The sequence below is a fragment of the Ascaphus truei genome, chromosome 5 (assembly GCF_040206685.1).
Source record: "Ascaphus truei isolate aAscTru1 chromosome 5, aAscTru1.hap1, whole genome shotgun sequence".
Classification (NCBI taxonomy): Eukaryota; Metazoa; Chordata; class Amphibia; order Anura; family Ascaphidae; genus Ascaphus; species Ascaphus truei.
In genome coordinates, this window is record NC_134487.1 from 13,853,660 (window position 1) to 13,868,682 (window position 15,023).

The window sequence follows — 15,023 nt, forward strand, 5'->3', positions numbered from 1 at the left end:
TATGGAGGCCCACTTGTCTTGCTTCGGCAAGTTCTTCGATTTGTTGCTGGAGGCCTTTTGGACTTGTGGCAAAAATAACTATGTAGTTTGGAAATCGTAGGTGACTCAAGTATTCACCAGTGATTTTGATTTCCTTTTCTTCCTAATGTGTTGGTGACATGGTGTCTCCGTCGCACACTCTTGCTGATCCTTATCTTGCTGGTATCTTCTTTATGTAATCTATTGGTGGTATGTTCAGAAATGTTCTTTATAATATCAATGCACGTTTCAACCACACTTTGTCTTCTTATTGCATGTAGAACCAATGTGGTGTAGATAGAACCAAATGCTTTTTCGCAATCATAAAATGAGTGATAGATCATATTGATTTCTTTGGGAAATCCCTCCTTGTAAGACTTGGATGTGGTCCATTGTGTATCCACTGAGAAATCCCGCTTGTCCCCTAGGTTGGGTGAAGTCCATGGTTTGTTGCAACCGATTAGTGAGTATCTTCATAAAAATCTTGGAAATGATTGGAATTAGACTGATTGGTCTTTAGTTCTTGAGGTTTTATAGGTCTCCTTTCTTGCGAATGAGGATTACTATGACATTACTCTACTGTTCAGGAATGTTCCGGTTCTTCAAGCAGCATTTAAAGGGTTTTGCAAGGATTTTCTCTACTTCCCCAGCTTCTTTCAAGATCTCAATTGTAATTCCATCTTCCTCGGGAATCTTCCCATTCTTCATGAATTTTATTGCTTTTGCCACTTCTTCTGGAAGGACGTATGTATGTATGTGTCATTACAGCATGGGTTGGAGCGTATCTCCAACCCCTCCAGTCAGCTTCTTAATGCTAACACTGGTGAATACTGTCCCACTCTTCTCACTGGGAACTAGTGACCAGTAGTGTCATTAGGCAGCTCACAGAGTGGGAGACAGTCACAAACCACACCAGAAACATACCCACTCCCTCTGTAATGAGGAGAGAGGAAGAGCAAGCTGCTGGGTGGCCAGTGGTTGGGGGGGACGTAGCTGAAAGTCCAGAGGTCCCCCGGCGGGCCTGTTGCCCACCAATATCCTAAGTCTTCTTCACCCCTCTGCTATTCACAGAACTCTTACATCTTAAAAGGAGCCGTTCCTCCTACACGGTTTTGTGTAAGCCTCCAATTTTAAACAGAGTTGAAACCAGGGGTCCCCCTAAGCCAAATGCCACTATTTTCAGGCCCACCTCATTCCTGTAATACTGTATTTACCAGTAAGTTACCACGTTTTAAATCTCCCGTTGGGGAAACAGCATGGCTGCCATATCTCTGCCCTATAGAATGCTTTCACATCATCAGTTGTGACATCCTATTGGATGGCCATTTAAATCTCCTTTAAAATCCAGGAAGTAACATCAGTAGCTTCACCAGTAAGTGGTCCCCAGAGCAGAAACTAGTGAGGTTCAGCTCTGGGGGACACCCTTGTTCCAATCCTGTAAAAAAAAAAAGAGGTGAGTTGGGGTGCGTTTCTAACTTAACATACTCAGCTCCTGCTAAATTAAGATAATCCTCTCACCAGGCCACTTTAAGACTCCATGCAGATTTATCGGCACCCCTACTTATCGACTTTGGATATATATTCTTACTTCCCTCAGTGCTGCTGCAGCACATTTGAGGAAGAGACCTGTGAGGTATTGAAAGTCCCCATATATTATAATTCCACCTATGCAGATCTCATGTTGGTCTCCTAAACGGTATTCCAACCTACAACAAATCTACACATCTCCAGGATTAATTCGGTTACTAGAAATGTTCACTTCATAGAAAAGGAAACGGCCCGGCTGAATGGCAGAGCCAGCTGTGCGAATGCACCTGGCCCTGCGCTTACAGAGGCCCCGTGCTCTTCCTTGGCCCAACTTCCGTAATCACAGTTTAAATGTGGTGGTTAAATTAACATTTAAACTGTGATTACCGGAAATGCACCGGGGGAGAGTGCGGGGCCTCTGTAAGTGCAGGCATCTCCTGCTACTCGTGAAGATGCGCCACCTTGACGATGCAACGTCACGTGACCTGAGGGCAGGCTGTAGGACCCACACGTTACATGACATCATCATGTGATGTCCTCACTGCCCCACGTGAACACACAGTGCACCGTGCCCCGCAATACTCCAAGCTGGCCCAACTTGCATAGGTCACTGTGAGTTTGTACTGTGTCTGTTAGTTGATAATTCGTACACATTAAAATCTGTTTCGTTGTTATCTTGTTTTGTTGTTAATCTCATGCCATTCATTCCCCTGGATAGTTTCTGTTTCTCATGAGGTACATTCTGTGGGAAGAAAACATGATATTTCAGATTAAACATGATGTGCGGGGGCCTGGGAGCAGTATCCATTGCTAAGAGAAACTCTGGGCCTTCCATGAAAACTAATTTTGCTGAAAAATCAAAAGCTTCAATGTGTTGTTGTGATGCTAATGCTTCTTATTCCTTAGGATCGTTAAACTTGATGTATCTCTGAATGAGCTGGAGGAGTTACAGGCTGACAGCCTCCTGCCTTTTGAGAACCTCTTGGAACTTGATGTCTCCCTCAATGCCCTGGGCAGGTGAGAACATCATGTCTTCAAGGGTTTAAGCCCGCCCCGCCCCACTTTCCTAGTTGCAGTTTTTTTCCCATATTCCTAGTATAACAGACCCAATGTGGTTATCTTCCCTCACTGAGAGGTACATGAGGATTTTATTAGTTAGTGTTAGGACCTGCATACTGGTCATGCCGTGACGTGGCAGCAGGCTTTTAACGCTTTGGCCAAAGGGTTTAACTAAATTACCCTTACTCATGAGAATATCAGCACTGAAGTATTGCCGTACAGGCATACCCCGCATTAACGTACGCAATGGGACCGGAGCATGTACTTAAAGTGAAGCACTGCCTTTTCCCCACTTATCGATGCATGTACTGTACGGCAATCGTCATATACGTGCATAACTGATGTAAATAATGCATGTGTAACAGGCTCTATAGTCTCCCCGCTTGTGCACAGCTTCGGTGCAGGTAGTGAGTTCAACTTTGCTGTTCAGGACGTGCTGACAGGCGCATGCGTGAGCTGCCGTTTGACTATTGGGCGATATGTACTTACTCGCGAGTGTACTTAAAGTGAGTGTCCTTAAAGCGGGGTATGCGTGTATGTGTTTTGTCAAACTGGATGTAGCGTTGAGCATTTTTATTGTTCTATGTATTGGGGCCACGCTCACTGGATCGCCTGTTTGACATAATATTTATATTTTATAAATTATGTGGTGGGTTTTGGGGTTCTTGAGCTTGCTGGGATATTGTGTGTTTATTAATATCAACATACCAACGTTCTCAATTGTGAGAAGAGAGTTGGGGTCCTTATCCAGGCCACCTTTTCTTTATCACTTAATCTTCAGTTTTAACACATTTGAACAAGGAGGAGGGAGAAGGGAGGGAACATAAAATAATTGGGAGACGGGGGACAGGTGGACTTCCAGTCAGTGACCAACCCTGGCACCATATAATGCGTACTAATTGAGTATATACATTTCAAGTTCAGGTGTATTACTGGTGAAAAGAACCAAAAAAATCCCAGGAGAGGGATTCTTCAGCATCCTTAATACCTCTTTCAACGTGTAGTAACGACATATATAGTATACCTTCCAGGCTTTTGACAAGATCAGGAGATTGTCAGGTTCTGACAATTGGAGAAACATATGGAAAGTGACTAGCAAATGTGATCAAAAGGAACCATAGTTTATCAAATGTATGTCTGCTACCTCTAAGAAGACTAGCTAATTTATCCACTTCCCTATTGCCCCAAATCTTTTTTTATTTAATGGAGTATTGTATTGTATTGTATGTCTTTATTTATATAGAGCCATTAATGTACATAGCGCTTCACAGTAGTAATACATGTGGTAATCAAATAAATAACAGATAATATAAATAACAGATCATGGGAATAAGTGCTTAAGACATAAAAGTTTCATTAAGGAAGAGGAGCCCCTGCTCCGAGGAGCTTAAAGTCTAATTGGGAGGTAGGGAGAACGTACAGAGACAGTAGGAGGGAGTTCTGGTAAGTGCGTCTGCAGGGGGCCAAGCTTATGTATCATGTGTTCAGAATAACCACAGTGCTATTCATATGCTTCTTTAAGCAAGTGTGTCTTAAGGTGGGTCTTAAAGGTGGATAGAGAGGGTGCTAGTCGGGTACTGAGGGGTAGGGCATTCCAGAGGTGTGGGGCAGTCAGTGAGAAAGGTTTAAGGCGGGAGAGGGCTCTAGATACAAAGGGGGTAGAAAGAAGACGTCCTTGAGAAGAACGCAAGAGTCGCGATGGTGCATAGCGAGAAATTAGGGCTGAGATGTAAGGACGGGCAGAAGAGTCTAAAGCTTTAAAAGTGAGGAGGAGAATGGAGTGTGAGATGCGGGATTTGATAGGAAGCCAGGAGAGGGATTTCAGGAGAGGAGATGCTGAGACAGATCTAGGAAAGAGTAGAGTGATTCTAGCAGCAGTGTTTAGGATGGATTGTAGGGGAGACAGGTGAGAGGCAAAAAGGCCGGACAGCAGGAGGTTACAGTAATCAAGACGGGAGAGAATGAGGGCCTGAGTCAGAGTTTTAGCAGTCGAGCAACAGAGGAAAGGGCGTATCTTTGTTATATTGTATAGGAAAAAGCGGCAGGTTTTAGAAATGTTTTGAATGTGAGGGGCGAATGTGAGAGAGGAGTCGAGTGTGACCCCTAGGCAGCGTGCTTGGGCTACTGGGTGAACGTAGTTCCAACAGTAATGTGGAAGGAGGTAGTAGGGCCAGGTTTGGGAGAAAGCATGAGGAGCTCTGTTTTAGCCATGTTGAGTTTAAGGCGGCGGAGGGCCATCCAGGATGATATAGCAGAGACACATTCAGAAGCTTTGGTTTGTACACCAGGTGTAAGGTCAGGTGTTGAAAAGTATATTTGTGTGTCGTCAGCATAGAGTTGATAATTAAACCCAAAATATGTTATTAGGTCACCTAGAGAGAGTGTATACAGAGAAAAGAGAAGAGGTCCCAATACAGAGCCCTGGGGTACCCCCACAGAGAGATCAATAGAGGAGGAGGAGGTGTTAGCAGAAGAGACACTGAAAGTACGATGGGAGAGGTAGGATGAGATCCAGGATAGAGCTTTGTTCCGAATACCTAGAGTATGGAGAATGTGAAGGAGACGAGGGTGGTCCACTGTGTCAAATGCTGCAGAGAGGTCGAGTAATATGAGCAGAGTGTAATGACCTCTGTCTTTGGCAGCATGGAGGTCGTCAGTTATTTTAGTGAGGGCTGTTTCCGTAGAGTGAGCAGTGCGGAAGCCAGATTGTAGAGGGTCTAGGAGAGAATAGGTGTTGAGAAAATGGAGCAAGCGAGAGAATACAAGACGTTCAAGGAGTTTAGAGGCAAAAGGCAGGAGGTAGACAGGTCGATAGTTAGAAAGACAGGTAGGGTTAAGAGGGAGTCCACATTAGGTACAACTGGTTTATTCCACACTCCTGATGTGGCTGCCTTTTATAATCCACTTATTCGGACTGCTGATAGAACCCAAGACTGTTAGAGCTCTCATATACTCTTTATTACATAACTGGCTAATACTTTCATTGTGACATTACGCAATAAAGAATGTCCACCTTCTTCAGTACTTTTTAACTCTACGACATGCCGTCATAACTGGACTACATTATTTGCCCTGAATTTAGCAGGAGGTTCCACACAAGAGGTTAGTGTGCAAATTGGTCATGGTAAAAATACAATAGACAACAGAGTCATCATAAATGGAACCTTTTCTGGTTTGGCTAAGGTTGTGAGTGCAGTACCTCCGGGATCGGTATAGGGAAACCTGATTTCTAACTTGTTTATTAATGACCTTGGGGTTGGCATAGACAGAAAGTCTCCTTCTTTGCTGATGACACTAAATTGTGTCAGGTAGTGAAATCATAGCAAGATGTAATTTCTCTCGAGAAGGACTGGAAACTTTGACAGTTAAATGGCAGGTGAGGTTTAATACAGATTAAGCATTTGTAAAGAGTAAGATTATGCATTTGGGAAACAATAATAAACAGGTTACTTACAAATTTAATGGGGCAAAATTAGGTCAACCCTCTTTGGCCTACATATGCGTTGCCCTGAAGATGGACATCTGAAATGGTTCCCCAAGAGCTGCTCCCCTCTGCACAGAAACTGCGTGCTAAGGGTTAACATATGGAATTCCGTATAATTCTGCAATTTGTATTGCCCTGGACTACTGGACATGCATAGCCCAGCTGAATTAATTCAGAACCTCTGCAGCCAACATCTTCAGCTTTAAGAAATAAAGCAATTCCAAAACTTTGTTTGGTGCCTGTGTAGATAGTGTCAACTCCTATGGTCGTGGTCTGGTCAGACAATCATCAGTTTTGTGGTGTTCTCAAAAAACGATGGAAAGGACCATAGTACGATCTGTATGTTCACGAATTTATAACATAAACTATTAAAATCACACTTGCATACAAGCGTGAAAAAGTGGCATGTACTACTAAAGTTGTACTCAGGATCTCTGATTACTGCTGCTCGGGGCTGTCCCTCAGGGTGCTTGCTCCGTGTTCCGGCGTCTCTCCGGCTTGTGATGCTTCTGGTCTCCCGGTTACGTCACTTCCGGCAATTGGAACGCAGTGGATTTCAGGAATGGTAGGCACTGGACATCAGCACGGCAGAGCAGGAAATGGCAATACTGGCAACTCAACGCGTTTCGCACGTGTTCTACTTCGTCAGGAGTCAGTAATCAGAGATACTGATTACAACTTTAGTCCTACATGCAACTTTTTCACCCTTGTATGTAAGTGTGATTTTAATACTTTGTTATAAATTCATGAACATACAGATCGTACTACGGTCTTTTCCATATTTTTTTGAGAACACCACAAAACCGATCGTCTGACCAGACCACGACCATAGGAGTTGACACTATCTACACAGGCACCAAACAAAGTTTTGGAATTGCTTTATTTCTTAATTCGGAATTTGAGTGTACATCCTAAAGGACTACTTCTAGTAACTATAACTCCCATATTTAAACCATCTGCATTATTTGTGTTTTTATGTTTTTTACATTACATATTTGGTGATAATCTGCGCTCCCCAAACTTTGCTATCAACCCAAAAGCGGCAGCCTTTGGTGGCAGCCAAAGGGTGTCAGCCATCTGATGCCGTTCACTGATGTTACAGCTGCTCTGTTACAATCAGAAACACACCAACCTTCTCATCCCACTGTACCATATGTTTCCACTCACCCTTCCTAATAGAGTGTAAGCTCATTGGGGCACGGCCCTCCTTACCTACTGTAGCAATGTATCTTAATGTTTGATATTTTATTGTCTTTCGTCCTCCAAACCTGTTGTACTGCACTATGGAATATGTTGGCGCGTTATAAGTAAATGTTAATAATAATAATGGAGAAGGTTTTTAGGAGTGCTTGTAGACAGCAGGCTTAGCAATAGTGCCCAATGTCGGGGAGTAGCTGCAAAAGAAAATAAGATCTTATCTTTCATTAAACAGGGAATGGATGGAAGGGAAGTAAGCATAATTATTCCCCTTTATAAAGCATTAATAAGACCACAGCTTGAAAATGGTGTACAATTTTGATCAACACTCCTTAAAAAAGAAGTTATGGAACAAGAAAAAGTGCAGAAAAGAGCCACCAGATTAATTAAAGGGATGGAAAATCTGACTAATGAGGAGAGACTAGTTAAATTACATTTGTTTACCTTAGAAAAGAGGTGTCTAAGTGGGTATATGATAACTATATACAAATATATTTCGGGTCAATAGAAGGAGCTTTCAAAAGAACTACTCATCCCACATGCAGTACAGTGGACTCGGGGCATCCCTTAAGGTTGGGGGAAATGAGATTTCACCAGCAACAAGGGAAAGGGTTCTTTACAGTAAGGGCAGTTACAATGGGGGATTCATTACCCATGGAGACTGTGATGGCAGATACACTAGATATCTTCAAAAAAAGTTGGACATCTTTTTAGAAAGGAAAGGTATACAGAGATATACCAAATAAGTAAACATGGGAAGGATGTTGATCCGGGGAGTAATCTGATTGTCATTACTGGAGTCAGAAAGGAAATAATTTTTTCCTCTTATGAGATATCATTGGATGATATGTCACTGGTTAAACTCGATGGACATATGTCTTTTTTTCAACCTGATCTACTATGTAACTGTGTAACTTTGTATGTAACATTCCACCCATTTCAAATACAGCGTCTCAATGATAACGTTTTGCATAGAATGAGTTGTTGACCTGACTCAGAATGATGTAATGGATTGAATTAGTGGTCACAGCACTGTCTTTGAATATGGAGAACCTGGTTTGACTCCCTGCGCCTTGGGGAAGCCTATATGATGTTTTTCAGTGGCATATAGAAACTATTATTATCATTGATAGTGAGATCCTGGTCTTGCCAGAACAATGTTAATTGAAAACAGACCATACAAAAGAAAACTGATGCCACATTTTTAAATGACTTTGTTGCCTCCAGCCCTACGGAATTGTAAAACCAGTCGTAATTACACTTGATACATTATCATAAATTAATTCAAGGCCAACATTGGTCTTCCATCATATAATTAGGGTTTCCCGACTGATAATCTGTCACGTTCAGTTAAAACCCGATACAAAACAGAAATGAAGCATCGTTTCCTACTGAGTTCCAGGGGCGAAGCTAGGACTTTGCCTGAGGTAGAGCATTTTGGGTTGGCGGTGGGCCAAAGGTGAATTCTACCTCTACCTCATGCAGCAGCCCAGCCACAGGTTGGAGGCAGCTCAAGGGTAGTATGGAAACTAAAAAAAAAAAAGACGAACACCAAATTCAAACGTGCCTCCGTTTTGTTTTTCATTGTTAACACTGACAAACACTGATAGTTGAATAAAATGAAAACAACAGAAAACAAAAACAACACTGATTTCCCCCCAAAAAGGGTCAACAAAAATTGGATTCCCTACATGTTTTGTGAGAAATATTTTTGTTTTGGGGCGCGGTTTAAAATGTCGGGGTTGTCATGTGAGGCAGGCGGGAAGAAGCCACGACTCCACACGAAGGGTGTGGCTTGTTATTAAAAACGTTCCCCCTCATTCACATGTTTCACAGACACAGATCTTTATAGTGGGAGTCTCGCAGAACTGCCACATTTCTGGAAGGGTCACCGGATTCACTTGAGCCACCGATATATATTTACAATAATTATTATTATTATTATTATTAGAGATATCAATATGAAATTCCATATAGTGAATACAAATTATTAGGAAAGGTGCTGGAACGTTGATTGTATTTAGTTTAATGCCAACTATCCCTTTTCTAATTTATTTTGTTTCTTGTACTGTACATTTTCTCCTCCAAAAACACCACTAGTTTTGAGGATTTTTTCTTAATATTGACCTGTTCTCCTGTGCAGATCTTGCAAAAGCAGAAATAAGGGCAGTAGGTAACCTTACCCCAATGGTTATGTTCTGGCACAATCCCTGGTTAAGAAAATGCAGATAGCTGTTTTTCAGTAATAGATAGGTGTTTTTCAGTGCCACAGAGCAGGGGTGTGCAAACTTTTACCCCTGCGCACCCCTGTCTGCACTCCGCCTCCTTCATACCTTGTCTCCGGCGTCTGGGTCACGTGACAAGGTAAGAGAAGTTGTAGTGGCCTCACGCGATCCCCGGCATTTCATTTAAATGCCGTGGGGAAGAGTGCAGGACCTCTGCAACCGCCCGCGCCCCCCTGTAAAATCTTGCGCCCCCCTTCTCCCCCCAGTTTGCGCACTCCTGCGCATAAAGTGCGACAAATTGCTTTGCACCGAAGATGTTAAACTTAAATGAAACATATTGGGTCTATTTACTGAAATCTCCTGGGGACAAGATCAGCAGGAAAACCAGCACCTTTCTGTAATTATCAATGTAAAGGGATCCCACAGAAAGTTATGGGGTGATAATCACACTTATCTTGGAAGAAAATTCCATTGGTTTAAATAGGAACGCGTTTCCTGGATAAATGGGGCGTAGGCTGTTCCCCACATTTGCAGCCACGAGAAATTGATAAACGAGATTCTAAATATCAAAGACTCACTCATCAAAGTCTCCCAGCTGCAAAACAGGGGCAAAAATACTGCATTAAATTCTTCAATGGAAAACATTCTGATTCAAATCAATGGGATTTTGACTTTTTTTTAAATTACATCTGGTGCAACAGACTTGGATTCATACGATAGTACACCTAAAGAATAAAGGATTGATGGTTCATGTTCATATATATAAAACAGGTTTTCCCCCACCCTCTGGGAGATTCCTCTATTACACAGGTGTGTTGTGCTGGTTACCTGCTGGCTCACAGAATCGCTGAGTTTCCGCCGGTGTTAATGGGAAGACAGGACAGGCTTTTGGGGGGATGGTTGGTTCTCTCTCACTGGTGCGGAGACTCCATCTCCAGCAGGCTCCAGTACACTGGATGCAATCCCTGCAGGAGAACTCTTTTCTTGATACCCTCCCTGATTAGTTTCAGTCTCAGGCCGGGATACAGTATATAAAACTGGAACGGCTTTATTCTTTAACAGCGAATACAGCATATAACTCAATGTACTCTTTTCCCTCTTCTGGATGGTCCCTGAACTCAACCCAGGAGGTAAATTTGGCTGTGCAACCCCTTATGTACCCAGGGGGAGGGTCCAAGGTCTGAGCCCCTGATTGGGCAGTACACACGCCTTAGCCCACCCCCCCTGTCACTCAAGGAGGCTGCTTACTGCAGGGGAAACCCGGATTAACCCTAACACTGCCTGCGCTAGTACCAGGGCTTATATGTTAGGCAGAGCAGATTTGTAGCCAAAAAGGATACATAGCTACATATATATTCAAAAGAGAACAGCTGGCACTCCAGTAGAAACAATAGGTCCGGTGCTTGTTCCATACGCATAATACAAACAATACCGTGATCCCCACCAGAGTAGAAATCACAAAGCCACCCTCAGAAGCAGATACAGGAGGGCCCCAGGTATACGGCGGGTTCCTTTCCAGGGGCCCGCCGTATAGTAAAAATTGCTGGAAAGAGGATCCGGCGATTTTCCGTTCTGCGCATGTGCAAACCGGCATTTTCGCCGTTCTGCGCATGCGTGACCTATGGTCTGCGCGCGCAAACTACGGTCAGCGCATGCGCACCGGGCGCAACAGCCTGTTCTGCGTATGCGAGATTTACGATCCAACATGGCGGCCCCCTTCTCGGTGCCGCCGTATTGGCGGATCGCCGAAAAGCGGAGCGCCGAGAAGCGGGGCCCTGCTGTATACCAAAAAAAGTGTATTTAAAACACAAACAAGCACATAAGCTCCAACGTTTCGGTCCCAGCAAGAGGACCTTCCTCAGGGAGGTGCAGCAGAACTATGGCTGTGACATCTTTGTATACCCATAAATCAGTGCAATGAATCAGCTGTAGCTCCTCATGCGCATGCGCGGTTTCCTCCCTCACTGCTTACCATTGGAGACCAGATGCTTAATACGGATCTTGATGACGGAGGGCGCGATGCTGGAATAGCTGTTGGAGCGCTGTGTTTTCACTGAGACTGTATGCACATGTGTGCGCTTCCCTAGATCTGTTGCCGCTGGAGATTAGATGCCCAGGACTTTGTTACCTAGCAAAAGAGGGCGCTAAACTGTTTTAATTGGAAACATGAGCTTACAGCGTTATTGCCCATGTACGAAGAGGCGGTGACGGATCAGCGCTTTTCATTGGCCACAGCATGCGCTTGCTGACCCCTGGTGGTGGTTGTTGGATTGGTGAATTTAATTTGTTGAATCAGCTACAGCTGATTCATTGCTATGAAGACGCCGCGATGCCACGGTGACGCGTCCTGAAGCCGGCTGAGTCTCGGTAATTAGAGGTTGCAGAGGTCTCGCGCGGTCCCCCAGCACTTAATTTAAATACCTTGGGGAAGAGCGCGGGACCTCTGCAACCGCCCGCGTCCCTTCCCCCAAAAAACTCTCCACCCCTGGTCTACTTGATATAGTATCTCTAGCACATAGGTAGCACCCATTGTCACTCTCTGGCAATCAGCCACAACCATTCATTTCATATACTTTCATTCACATGTATTGTCTGCTGGTGAGCACTGTGATCTTTTGTTGTTGTATAATAATAATAACAATGAATACTGTGTTCCCCTTTGATTCAGTGTACACGCGGTAGGAGCCCTTCCCAGTCTGGCTGTTTTAAACGCGAGTTACAATGCGATGACACACATCAAAGGCCTGGCTACCTGTTCCCATCTGATCACGCTGAACGTGTCACATAACCATGTGAGGAGCATGAAGGACCTGCCCATGCTGGCCAGCCTCAACCAGCTGCACTTAGATTCTAATGAGGTAACACTCAGAACTTGGACAATGAATGGGCCTTTATTAACACGAACAGTAATAGTGATGGATCTAATCCATTCAGTAACAGATGGGCCGGTTATCCATTTATAGAGGCAATCCAAGGGGCACTTTAAAAAATAAATAACTTTTGTTTTAATATATGCAGCCTTTAATTACCTTTATTGAAAACTAATTACCTAAGCTGCCGATCGATTAGTTCTCCAGCAATCGATCAGCAGATATCCTGCACCCCAGGGTTCACTAAATGGCTGCCTTTCAGTTTCAATCAATCCTTCACCCAGTGTAACTCAGCAGCTACAATGTATACTTATATTACTACGGTAACATTATCTATTACAGTTTGCAGCTCAAACAGCTGGGAATATTGGCAACATACTGTACAGTATCAAAAACAGGAAAGTGTTGCTGGGGAAGTGTGCTAAAACCTGCTATAGAAATCAAAGGATGCTCAGTATGTGTATATTAAAACTTAAAAATGGTATTAAGAGTTGAATGGAAAAAAAATGTAGTAAGTATTATCTAATGCTTCAGAACTGATTAATTTTTTAAAAAAAAGACACGTAGAATATTGCATGGATTAATTTATTTAAAAAACCTCACATGTAGAATATTGCATGGATTTATTTATTTAAAAAACCACACATGTAGAATATTGCATGGATTTATTTAAAAAACCTCATATGTAGAATATTGCATGGATTTATTTATTTAAAAAACCTCACATGTAGAATATTGCATGGATTTATTTAAAAAACCTCACATGTAGAATATTGCATGGATTTATTTAAAAAACCTCATATGTAGAATATTGCATGGATTTATTTATTTAAAAAACCTCACATGTAGAATATTGCATGGATTTATTTAAAAAACCTCACATGTAGAATATTGCATGGATTTATTTAAAAAACCTCACATGTAGAATATTGCATGGATTTATTTAAAAAACCACACATGTAGAATATTGCATGGATTTATTTAAAAAACCACACATGTAGAATATTGCATGGATTTATTTAAAAAACCTCACATGTAGAATATTGCATGGATTTATTTAAAAAACCACACATGTAGAATATTGCATGGATTTATTTAAAAAACCACACATGTAGAATATTGCATGGATTTATTTAAAAAACCACACATGTAGAATATTGCATGGATTTATTTATTTAAAAAACCACACATGTAGAATATTGCATGGATTTATTTAAAAAACCTCACATGTAGAATATTGCATGGATTTATTTAAAAAACCTCATATGTAGAATATTGCATGGATTGCTCCTTCAAATCTTTGAACGCCCCAGCAAGCAGATTATAATGTTACTGTGTAAAAAAAATGTCTCATCCAAACAGATCTATGGGTTGATTTAATAAAGTCTTCCCGCAACTGAGCAGGGAGACTTTGATAATTGACACATGTATCAGGGCAAAAGTGGTGCAATTCTGGAGCAAAACAAACTGCCCCAAATCTTAAATTTTTTATTGATACATATTATGTAGATTTGTTTGCCCCAGAATTTTGCACAGGTTTAGCACTTGTTCATGGAGGGTCGTTTATCAAAATTTCCCGTCTGCGCTGCAACATCAGAGCAAAATGGTTACAGACTCATTGCACCACAACTAACAAGAATTGGTTTCAGTGGGGATGTTTTTTCCTACCAAGTCAGGTACAATTTTTTGCCCTGGTTTTGTAGCTGGAAGACTTTGATAAATACTGTACCACCCCGGGAGTTTTTCCTGTGATACATCTGGTGCATTCTTTGCACTGGTTTTGCCCCCAGGAGACTTTACTAAATAATGCTCTATCAACGATTATAGACTCATTGCGGTCTATGGGGCTGAAGTCTCATAGCCTTCGGGGTGGGGGGGAGGGGGGAAGTTGGGCAACGCTGGAGAACAAGAACTGCACCAAATGTATCCAGGCAAATATCCCAATGTCTCGAATGAAACAGTTTTTTGGTGCAGTTTTTTGCCCCACTTTCATGCATCAGCCCCTATATATGAAGGCAAAGGGGAGCAATCGGGTGCAAAAAAAAAATGCATCAAACAAAACAATTCTATTGATTTCAATGGGACTTTTTTTCATTGATCCATATGCGCCATTTGTGTGGCCCCAGAATTGCTCCCCATTTGCTTTGATATATAGACCCCCTTATAACCTTTAGGAAAACAAAACCATAAACTATGATTGAGATATATATATATATATATATATATATGTAAATATGTGGTGAAGAAATGAAAATGGCAGTGGGTCAGATAAAACACACGAAGAAGTGACCATCGTTGGACAGAGATGGCTCTCGACTCGGTTCCAAGGGTAATTAAAAGTCCAAGACGATGACCAAAAGTAGGATGGGAGGATGACATCAGAAAATGTGTTGAAGCGACGTGGAGAAGAGAGGCCGTAACCGCAGTACCTGGGAGTTCCTATGGGAGGCTTCATCAATAACCTGCACACTCTGAGTCAGTAAAAAGTCTTAGAGATGAAATCAAAAAGGGGTTTTACTTAGCTTCGGTTATGCTCTCAGTTACTGCTTGCACAGCTAAACAGCATACAACAGGAAAACGCTCCAAACACCCGGGGAAGCCCCAATCAGCCTAGTCTGATCCCGAGAGCGAGGGGAATTCTTG

At 42.5% G+C, this 15,023-nt stretch overlaps 1 protein-coding gene across 1 annotated transcript in view; it reads left to right on the top strand.

The window, feature by feature from the left end:
• LOC142494352 (uncharacterized) overlaps positions 1 to 15,023 on the top strand; it is a 117,082-nt gene that overhangs the window by 36,563 nt on the left and 65,496 nt on the right. The window contains exons 4-5 of the mRNA XM_075598910.1: positions 2,452 to 2,562; positions 12,179 to 12,368. Of these exons, the coding sequence (XP_075455025.1) occupies positions 2,452 to 2,562; positions 12,179 to 12,368 (301 nt within the window). The remainder of the gene's footprint in view (positions 1 to 2,451; positions 2,563 to 12,178; positions 12,369 to 15,023) is intronic.